Here is an 11914-nt window from a genome sequence, read left to right as displayed (position 1 = left end):
ACCCTTTTTGGCCCCGCCCCTCAGGCCCCTGTGGGCTTGGGACTTAACCGGCCACTATTTTTGTTAACCTTTGTCCATGGAAGATCCCTGCAAAATTTCATTGAAATTGGTTCAGGGGTTTTGGAGAAGAAGATTTTTGAAATTTTAGTCAATTTGACCCTTTTTGGCCCCGCCCCTCAGGCCCCTGGGGGCTTAGGACTAAACCGGCAACTATTTTTGTTGACCTTTGTCCATGGAAGGTCCCTGCAAAATTTCATTGATATTGGCTCAGGGGTTTTGTAGAAGAAGTCGAAAATGTAAATTGTTTACGGACGCACGACGGACGACGGACGACGGACGACGACGGACAAAAGGCGATCGCAATAGGTCACATGAGACTTTGTCTCAGGTGACCTAAAAACTAAGACCTATCCAGTAGGATTTATTGACCGATGACATTTTCACGAATCAAATAGGCAAAAGGAACCGATATAATCGTAAGTAGAATATGTTTTAGGCGTTTTTATCTTACATAGTCTATATTAATCGCTTTGATTTTGCAGAATGTGTATCAGATGCAAAAAGTTGTATTTGTTTATTTTAATCGTAGATGACCTATATACTTTGCTGGATTCACCGTTAGACATCATGTTTGGCAAAACAATCTAGGGAACAATATAGATTACAATTCCAGAACACCTTGGTTCGTGTATTTTTAGGAATCATACCGTCCATTGTTTTGTTTCAACATCACTCAGTGTTACTGACTTTCTCTTCGACTTTGAGACCGAGTTTTGTCTTTGTACTATACAGATACTCGTTATGTCTCTTCTGACACACGTAGCGGTTCTGCGTTTTATCGACAGCTTATTTCATATTAAGACGGTGTGCACATGTTATGGTTCTGTTTCATGAAATTATAACCTGGTTTAAATGTCTATTGAAAACTAGCTGGTCGTAAACAACGAGAAAGAATTACACATCATTGACAGCAAACACATCCTGATTAAGTCTCTTAACTGTTAACACACATTTACAGTCCGGTGCAAATGATTAATAGTTGTGAAAACTAAATATCATGCTACAGCAAATACAACATGTAGACAGACAAAAAGAATCCATGTTAATCCGTAAATTTAAACCTCACTTAGATAGAATTGTACTGAAATGAATGTGAATAAGAGAACCCAACATCTTTACAAATACCCAGAAACACACATTAGTTCACATGTAGTGTATCTTTTAAATATGACTTTCTTCAGCATCGATTTCACTTTTGATAAATTATTGATAAAGTATTCTGTTTTATTTCTAAAAAACATCAAATGTTTTTCAAACATTAATTTGAACACAACATTATTCCTTTGATAAAGATTTGTTTCCTTTACTAGAAAAAAATGATGTCGGATTCAAATCACATGTGAATTCGGTGATATCTATGATTTATAGGGTTCAGTTGTACATGGACCATTGAACACTTGGGAACTGGTAAATTGTCAATGTACCATCCATGCAATAGTGCCCATGGAAATTAAGAGTTGTTAGTGTTAACGTTATGGTTTCCTGTGTGACGTAGATGGGAAAAGGGAAAACAGACGTCAAACATTAATAGTTAAACATGAAATCAACCCTTACTTACCTGTTTGTATAATTTCTGCACAAATAGAAACAGCAGATGTCAAAGTATCTGATCGGGTATCAGTAACCGAACCAATTACCTAACGACTTCGTCTCATCTTACTCTATCCAACATTATTCTTCCAAATAAGTTTCCCCCATACATTAATAGACCTACAAAATTGTAAACATCCACGTGCGTTTCCTCTTTATATCAATACATCTACAAAAGTTGAGACCTCGTAATTGCTTTCTCTCATCTGTCGTTACAACAATTTGCTAGAAAGCAAGATTTTGAAGTTTTAAATTGCCAAACTAAGTTTAATCAAAATGGATTTTACGGGGCTTACCTTATAAAATCCAAAACTTGCATCATAAACTAGCAGAGCCACATAGGTACTTGGTTTAAGTTATCAACCCACTATAACATTTAAATAAAATACTGCTTATTTTCATTAACACGAAATGCTGGTTACCTCAAAACTTCTTTCCGAGGCACAACAAAAAGATATGGTAGCTATTCACATAGTTTTCATTCCGACAAATATTGATCAGGAGGTAATTTATCATTCAATATGAAATTACACAGAACAGGTTTCCTCGACTTCAGTTAGTATTCACGTTGAATCGAATGTAAACTATCATGGGCGTTTAGTACTCATGGCGTAATCTCAAAGCCACAAATGGTAAAATAACATGATTCAAAATTTAGGTAAAAACCAAAGACGGGTGTGTGGACGCTAGCGCTTTGCTAAACATGACTGTTACTTATTAAATCCACTGTAGCGAATGCAACCACTGCTCAGCCGCAAATTAATGATTAAGTTCATATATCATAAACCTCTAATGGAAGAATTAGTTTTACCTAATATCACATAGTTTTGAAACAAAACAAACGGTTTGCTAAACGTTTGTGTATACTTCATTGTACTAGCATACATGTTTTGACATTTGACAAACTTCTACATGTACTGTAAGTAGGGGATGTGGTTACTAAGGGTTATCTTTGTTCTAGCTGCTAGGATGTGCCCCTAAAGCGAGCGTGTGGAATACTCGGCGTCATTACCTCCTGTTTCAGTGGGTTCTGCAGGACAGCGCTGTTTGTCAAAATGACCACCTCCTGTGCGCCTCCACTCAACCTCCGCCACATACGATTTCTCGCAAAACAACGACGTCTCGTTTGCTAGAAATAAATATTGTATTAAATAAGGCACAGTGATGATATAGTCTGTAAATAGATAATGGCATGGATAACACACATCGGAATCGATGTCGTTTCAACTTAAATAGTTGAACAAGGAAGAAAAAATAATCATGACTAGCTCATGGCAGATGCTCACATAGATATTCCATGCAACATCTTTCCCAATTTGCCCGTGACATTTGACCTTTAAACCTTGTTCGATGACCAACAAATTGTAATCACGTGCAGACCTCTATGTTACCAAAGTATGGTGTTAGTATTAACTACATTTGTAGAGAGTTTTGTAAGATATCTTGTACACAAGCTGTTTGTTTCAAAAGTTGCAAAAAGTGAAGTTTGACCTTGAGCTATGACTCTTTAACCTTGACCATCGACCACCAAAATCTAATCATGTGCAGAAATTGACATTACTATGCTCTTGCGTAAAAATGAATTAAATTAATTTAGGGGTTCATGGGAATTTCGTGCACGGCACAATCTTCTCACTACAGAGGGACGGACGTATACACGGACGCACTGACAAAGTGATTACTATATACTACCTCACTAGGAGGGGTTTAACTAGCAAACTAAAACATTAAACACTAAAACACATAATACAACTGGGCATATATAAGTACTCTATAACAGTGGTGAATTTGCAATATATCGCTATAAGCAATTGATCTGTTTTCAAAAGACCACTCACCAGGCCAAACATAGACATGCGAAGTGACGTTAACTGAACCAGCTTTGTTGGTTACACGACATGTGAAAACAGATCCCTGCTGCATGTTCCTCACAAACAGGCGAATCCCAGTTGGTTTGAGATCCTCAACGCGGTTGCCTTGTTTTCCATTTTGAATTTTGTAACCTTTCTCAAACCACTCGTACTTGAACTTGTTCTGAGTATCATCTGGAGACATGCAACGGATCGTCACATTTGCACCCGGAAGTACTGACGTGGATAACGGGTCAAGGTCAACAAGCGGAAAAGTGATGACGTCAATTGATATTGACTTGTTCTGAACTTCGCCGTAATCTGATCCTTCACATGTAAATGTCCCTGTAAAATAAGTTTTTGAATCCATCAACATAATTCTCGATTTTGTGTTTTTAAATCAAAACAAAATAGGAAGCTTTCAGAATCTATAACAATGCTTGTCAATGCTTGGCATTAATCAAAATGGTTTCGATGCCTCGTGCATGACACTATGTGAAACAATATTCTTTAACAATTGATACAACGTTATATTTCTTTCACTCCATTGATGAAAAAAGAAATAATACTAGCCTTTGTCGAAGGGACTGACTCTGTCTATTATCATCACGGATCTGATCATCTCCTCTGTTGTTGAAGGTATCCTTGACTGAAAGGCATCCCGAGTCGACAACAGTGGTTCGAACTGTGCGTTATCCTTAAACCATCGGAATTTCAGATTTTCGGAACCTCTCGCTTCACACGATAGGGTGAGATCGTTTCCTTGTATGATCGGGTATACATCTTTGCCCATTATCCAACTTGTTACACGGGCGACTTGCAGCTCTGTTGAAAAAGAAAAAAAGAAACGGTTTGCTGATGATCATTCTAAGCTACTAAGTATTTTTTTGTTATAGTTTTCCAACACTCCAAGACGATAGTAAATATTGAATGATTTCCCCGGGAAACTAAACAACAATATAGTTGTAAGTGATATATTGGATATGGTAGTGTATTTTCAATTTCAAAATATGTTATTGTTAATTCATTATACACACGAGCAATACCGGGAAAATAACTTATATAAACAAAAGGATTAGACAACATGCTTAGCCTATTCAAGCATTTCCTTACTGTGTATTTCAGATTTTCCTACTGCGTATTTTAGTGTAATGTATTCCGGTCTTAGCGTGTGGATGCCATAATTATTTGGTTTGAGTATCTACCATTGATTGGTATCTAATAACATATTGTCTGTAGCCACCATTCATGTCACCGTTTGACACCATCTGCATGGTGGTATCATTACGTATAACTATAGCAATTACATGTCATAGTTAGCTAACATATGTATTCACGTCGAAGAATTAATAGTATCAAAGATTCAATAACGCCGTGTCATCACAGAGGTCTCTGTATACTGAACACTTTCTCTCTATATATAGAGGATATGAAGTGGTTTCCCGCTGAATATCCCACATATTTCATGAGTGAAAATAGCGGTATATTTTGCCCTGCGAGAGAAACATATGTATAGTATTTAATCGTGATTTTTTCTATTTATTATGTATCTTAAAAGTAAAACAACGAACTAATGCTGCATCAAAAATGCGAGACGTAGTATCATAGTCTTTGACGCCATGGTTTGATGACGCCATTCTTGACAACAACGTTGTGCTATATTTTGAATTGTCTGCTCAACGCTGTTCTTCTGTTTTCTGCTAATGTATGGTAGGATTTAATTACATTAATATTATCAATTGCGTAGGCATGTTACACTGTCTTTGGTTATGTACCAAAAGGTTAAAATAACAACTTCGTCTGCCGTCGCTACATATGCAGCTGAACAGAAAATATGCGGCAATAAATAGAAAATATCATATTGATTGGTCAATATTAAAACGATACTGGGGCGTATATTATCACATGTAAATATACATTTGGTAGGAAGTTATTGGCTTAAATCATGCTGATAATTTCTAATATTTCACTGTTAGAAATATGATAATAAAAAACATTTATTACAATTAAAAGACCACAAAGCTTACACTTTACAACATTGTTACTTTAACACCTGTCTATACAACGATAACCTGGGGCTCATTTAACTGTTCTTTTTTGTTTGCCTGAATGCTAGCTGACAAATATACATTAACAGAATATATTAGTGGGTCATATAGAAAATTACATTATACTCTGGGGTCTAATTTTATAATGCCAGTCATTATAACGTCCTTTCAACAAAACCAAACGATGCCCCCATCGCTTCTTTTGCCAATTCACAACTAATGACTGTAGCACTAACTCGTCACAGTAACAAAAGGATAACAAAAACAGATTTGCCTACGGGAAAACATTATTTACGGATGATATCTTGGTATTTAACTGTCAACTTTCAAGCAATAATGACAAAGGAACAACCATATAATATCGCCCAGTCATCGCTAAATCTTATTGAGAGTTTCAGTTTTTAAGTTGGAATATTTGTACAGCTTCATAATGCGATCTGATTTTAAATTTGCTGTGAAACAGGTACTTATTGTCTACATAGCGCGTAAGGGACATTTTATCTAACAGTCGACATAGAAAATGACATTTTGATGAGTCACTAATTATATATTCTTCATTATGACATGTACACGAACGTTTAATGATCATTCAAGATAATAAACACTGGTGTTGCCGTATTCGCAATAATTTACATCTTATTAATTTAAACATAGATTTGAAATTAATGTGTCTTGATTGTTATAGATAGTTAATATGTTAAATCGCAAATAAAACGTTTGGTCGAAGGCTAAGAGCATAAATCACGTGCGAGGCCGATATGGGACGTTCCGGCTTGTGACCTACATGTAAGCACAGCTAGCAGTATAGCGCATGCAGAACAACCGACATGATAGACTAGTATATGGTAAATGGTATCATGAGTTACCTGGCTCGAGATGAAAACGGACGAATCTGTCCGTTAGCGCCACTGGTCCAATGTTCCCTGTTGTCATGGTACCGTCGAGTATCGGACCCAATTTAGGCGTCTCGTACTTTTCAAAGTAGAAAAAGAACTGAAACTCCATTCCACTGGTAGCATTGCTGTAATTGAAGAGAACATGGTTTACTTTCTCCTTATGTAATCTTTGAAAATAAAGATGAAATGGAGTATGACTACTAGTTAACTCGTAATAACATCTTAGGAATGCTTCTAGTGATGACTTCATATTTATAAAGTGCTTAATTCTATCCTGTACTGAATCGTGTTTTCGTATCACAATAAAAGAAAGAATGCAAACTGATTCTGTTCATAACAGTCTTGTTATTAATTATATGTCATTTTTCATGTCATTGTACATGGACACATCATTGTTCTGCTATGTGGGATCCTAGGGTATACATATGTCACATACACGTATGAAACAGAACGTTGTGCCGAAAAGCTCGACCTTTAGTACTTTCTTTTCATTTTCCACCAATCCAATCAATAAACTGTAACAAGAACGAGTTTAGAATAGCTAGTTGATATTTTACATTTCTGGAAAGCGATAGGGTTATAACGTCCTTTTAGTTGTTGTTAGTATGTACATGTAATAAATTAAAAATGTATCTCACCTGAAACCGAGAATACCGAATTTGTCCATCGTGTCTAAACCTTGGTTCCATAGCTTAGTAAACAGCTGAAATCAATAACAAAATCCGGTAATATTGAGTATGCTTATCTTAAGAAAGGCACGCTAATAATAACATTAGTACAAAATAAAAAAAATACGATTGCTTTTATTTTTTAATTCTAAAACTCATTTAACGCATTTCAAAACAGTTCATTTGGTTTATTTTAAACAGTTGCATTATACGATTATTCGAACATACAAACAAGTTCAAAGGGATGGGTAAACATGCTAAAAAGCTTATGTGAATCTCCATCTTAAATATTAATTTTAATGTGAGTATTTGATATCGATGATAAGTAACTAATTTCTTATTTAAATTCTTCATAAATGTCAGAACAAATCTCAGTTTAGGCTTTGTCACTACCCCATGTGAACCAGACGCTTGCAGTGGGTAAATGTCGTTTGTGTTACGAAGCCAGAAATATCATACGGCTTTGGGAAGACAAATCACTATATATGGAGACTTATTCACCATAACACTTCCCGGTAGGACATCTTAAACTGTCACCATATAGTACAAAGATGACTCAACCTTCGCAATGAGTCGTAAAAGCACCGTGGTTGTCTTAAACATCCACAGGAGTGTCAACGACTACTGTCGTACTATTTACTCACAGATTGTCCTTTAATACACAAGACTAGGATTAGAGTAGGATCACCATCACAATCGTATTTGAGAATTATCATATTTCGTTAACGAAATGAGCACTGGAGTTGAAACTACATTTTTGTGATTACCGTATAGCCGTTTTCTCACAGAATGATTTTACTTTTAGGCAGAAGACTAAGGAAATAGTATAATCACCATCGAAATCTTATTATATTTCATTAACGATAGGAGTACCGACGTTTTTGATAACGCTCATTAGTGTTCATTGTGGGGTTTTTATCGTCACATTCCCGGTACCGTCCTTTAAGACGTGACATTACCTTGGTCTGACCTAGATTGACACAATTTAAACATTTTGTCGACAATGCACACGATGTTTCTCTTCCCTTACAGTTTTAGTTCTTTCTGCCCTTTTTAAACCTCTTCTGTATTACTATTTCCTTCTTTATAATTTTATAACTAGATCATTCTAGTGATACCGTCACAGCCATGGTTTCAGTGATTTATCATGCATGTATTGTTTTCGTTTATACCATAACACAACCCGAAAGTCTTCCATATCGTTTTAAATTGCAGTCTGAAACCTTCGTTGCCACTAAGGAATAATGAAATTTAGAAATGGCATCTTTTTAAAATACTCCTTTTCTACATTTCAATAGTAAACGTATCTCATTTGATCATGTTTTGCATTATGTCATATAAACATGACGTCATATGTGTCACACATTTAAATATAATTTCACCTTGTTGACATTACATGATATAATCGGTACTTACGTCAACATACATCCTCTCTTCAAGCCCTTCCACCAACCCCTCAGTTGATGACGTCATCCAGCGGACAATAAATTCGTCTACAGGATGTATCGACACAGTCACGCGGTATCGATCTGTAAGAAAGGGACACAAATCTTTATCTTGATAAAATGAACTACAAAGTAAGCAAGTGCACATAAGTCACATACATTACTGTGTCAACAGATCTACATACAAATATTCCTGATGGATTAATCGGACTAATCAAAACACGCGATGGGAGATTGTCAACTATACATCTACAAATTGTGGTGTACCTACAATATCTAAAGGCTCAAATAAACTTGATAAATATAATGTAAGATTAACATTTTAAACACTATACATTAAGCTTATTGCCGCAGCACATTCATGTATTCGCCATCATTACAGGTCAAAAAACGAGATCTTCCGAACAATGCAAAATGTTTAAACTGTTTCACGAGGTGATTTTTATTTAGAGAACACACAAAGGGCAATAACTCGAAATGATTGCATAATGTGGAAGTAAAAATTGTGAGCTTAAAAAACAGATGGAAAATTGATGATGAGTTGACTGACTGTAATGATCTAACAAATGTATGTGTGCCGTTACAGTCAGTACCGTCATTGTTGTGAATGAAAAAGTCTTAAGGGTGGCAGAGTTATTTCCCTTTGTCCATTGTGAACAGCATCTGTATCGGTAGTGTTTATAGAACTTTTCTAGGTAATAGTAAATGTAGATTTCACGTGCAGTACACACACCATGCGGTCGGCCATTGTACAAGCTCTTCTTCTTTTCTGGAAGTTTGTGATACCATAATGTAAGTTGTGTCCCTTTGTAATGATTGACATGTTAGTTTACTGTGTACTTGAGACTGTTATGCTATTGTCATAAAGATGTAAAGATGTTAACCCTGGCATTGTCGCGATAAACATTGCCATATGTGGTTAATTCCGTCAGTTTAGTCAGTCATGTCGACCAATTATATTGCCCATGATAATTGATACAATTCGTGGGTCGAGTTGACCTCTGGCGAATGATAAGTGACATCATTAGGAAGAGTTAGTACTGTAATAATTACTGTTAAATATACTAATAGAAGTTCATTTCTATTTGTTGCAGTCCTTTACTTCAATACAACAATAAATTGCCACGTTCTAAAAATGCGGCAGACTTCTTTTTTTTGTGTGTATCGCCCAAGGCCGAAACGTGCAGACACAGTATGTGCAACAAATATCGATCACTTTATTTGTATTTAATTGTAATATCTACTTAATCCAACGGTAGTAAGTTGTTTTTATGAATTGCAAGTACGGAAAGTTTATACAAATCTACAAATGGTTGAATGCGAGCATAGCAGGCGCCAATTATGAAAAGGGAAGTTATTATGAAGAAATCAGGATACAATTCAATTTAACAAGATACTGCTGTGGTTTATCATGCCTCACAATTCAACTGAAAATGCCTCTCTCAATTTCTACTTTATATAGTGCAGAAGGGTTGTACGTTTCAGATTGAGTTAAGAGATCATGTTTATTATATTAAGTTATAAGCAGATAACTGTTTTGATTTCAAGAGACGTGAGATGGGATATTAATCATATACGAATATGACATATTAACTGCCAGGAATTTAACACGAGGTGTCTTATTTCCAGTGCGTTAAAAATATCTTGTTAACCTTCCGCGGTTCGTAGGAAAGTACGACGTGAGATAACTTGGTGACATAATATGCTTATTTTGAATATAAAAGCTAGCTATAAATAACTTCGTGGAAACGGTTGTCATTAATTTGCATGAAATTATGATATCTAAACTATCTGTTAACGTAGTGTTGTACGTCAATTCAGCGTTTCGGCCTTTTGATATAATGTTGCGGTATATATTACCCTCCATGTTACATAATCTAGCATGCAGCAAGTTAACAAGGTTGTCGTGTATAATGATGTTTGGGCAAGTGGTAATTTAACAACCATTTCAATACCTGTAAAACACCACTAACTATCAACAGCATGTCTCCGAGACTCCTTCAAATCTATCCCCTTCTTCATTTCATTTCAGTTTTTTTTTTTATTGTTGCAATTAACAATATGATTGGACACAGGCATTGCCTATAAAAACCCTTTCTATATAGAAAGACATACATTTCAAACATATACTGCATGTAAATTAAAGATGTAACATATTAAGTTTAGGTAGATAAAATGAAGGGTAGGCCGTACCAATAAGCCAGTTATATATATATGTACATAGAGATATTTAACAGGATAGACCTAGAGTTCGATTAGGGCACTTCAAAGTCACTGTCACTACACACAGTGCCATATTAACCAGTTACACTAGAATTGCAGGAAATTAATGATACATAATATAATATGTAGTACAATATAGTTAAAATCTTACAGATTGTTCTATATGATCCAGCTAGGACACGAGAGAACTAATACATTTGTTTCAATACTTGAATTAGTTCTTCTATTGCGATACAGCAAAACACACTTAATCATACCAAGTCGGCAGCGGTGGATTAAACATCTAGCACGCTCAGTGAAAATCACTCTGATACCATAATTATGCAAGGTTTCGACAGAAGCTAACGATTCAGCAGATAGTTTACGTGTGTGTTTAAATAAGGCTGTGTTTACTCCTCTTGTTTTGAACTGTCATCGCGTCATATATTTGTATTTATGTTCACATAAAGTAATTCATAACTTCTGTTTTCAGATCTCAACCTGTTTACTTACGTACATGTATTCAATGTTTTGGTTGGAAGTAGATATATAATCTAATTATAATTGGGTTATCTCCCTTGATACTTTCAGTAGTGTGTCAAGTGATTATGTTGGAATACGAAGTCACGTGACGTCAATCGCCATTTTCTGAACCATTCACTTGATTTTGCTCCGCAAGTTTTCATTGTTTTATATGCCCAACTCCACCCCTTACTTTCTCCAATTTTAATTACAATCCAAAAAATGTTTTTTGGCATTTTGCTATATTCTAGGCCAATTATTTTATATCTAGTCCCACCGAATTTGCCTAATACATTATATTTTAATTACAATCAAAAAAATGGTTTTTGGCATTTTGCTTAATGCTATTAGACTTTGGCATTTGATTAAATGCCATATTACAACAATAAATGTCTTGTGTCGTTTGTGTCATTTTTGGGCAAAAAACAAGCAGAGTTATCCGGTGTGCTTTAATTTCAAGTAGAACACAAAAACACGATGTTAAAATAACCAACTTGACATTGACATCTGTATAGCAGTGCGTCTCAAAATGAGTATGGGTTCGCAGCGAGTCAGCAGAACAACTCTAATGTACATGGTTATAGATGTGTATAAGCTTCATGACTTGTATAAGATAAGTGTTTTCCTGGATAA

General features: G+C 35.4%; 1 protein-coding gene across 4 annotated transcripts in view; it reads right to left on the bottom strand.

Annotated features, from left to right (window-relative positions):
• The window catches only part of LOC110455783, a 102002-nt gene that overhangs the window by 28843 nt on the left and 61245 nt on the right, over positions 1 to 11914 (bottom strand). For 3 of the 4 annotated variants that reach the window (XM_021506143.1, XM_021506142.1, XM_021506145.1), the window contains 7 exons: positions 8529 to 8641; positions 7083 to 7147; positions 6415 to 6569; positions 4074 to 4325; positions 3489 to 3845; positions 2663 to 2779; positions 1619 to 1633 (listed from right to left, as the gene is read on the bottom strand). In XM_021506143.1, coding sequence (XP_021361818.1) covers positions 1619 to 1633; positions 2663 to 2779; positions 3489 to 3845; positions 4074 to 4325; positions 6415 to 6569; positions 7083 to 7147; positions 8529 to 8641 — 1074 coding nt within the window. The remainder of the gene's footprint in view (positions 1 to 1618; positions 1634 to 2662; positions 2780 to 3488; positions 3846 to 4073; positions 4326 to 6414; positions 6570 to 7082; positions 7148 to 8528; positions 8642 to 11914) is intronic. The other variant, XM_021506144.1, reaches the window with a different exon arrangement.

This window comes from Mizuhopecten yessoensis, unplaced genomic scaffold (genome assembly GCF_002113885.1).
Source record: "Mizuhopecten yessoensis strain PY_sf001 unplaced genomic scaffold, ASM211388v2 scaffold8381, whole genome shotgun sequence".
NCBI classification, from domain to species: Eukaryota; Metazoa; Mollusca; class Bivalvia; order Pectinida; family Pectinidae; genus Mizuhopecten; species Mizuhopecten yessoensis.
Note: the sequence above shows the minus strand (reverse complement) of the source record. Positions and strands in the feature narration are given on the sequence as shown.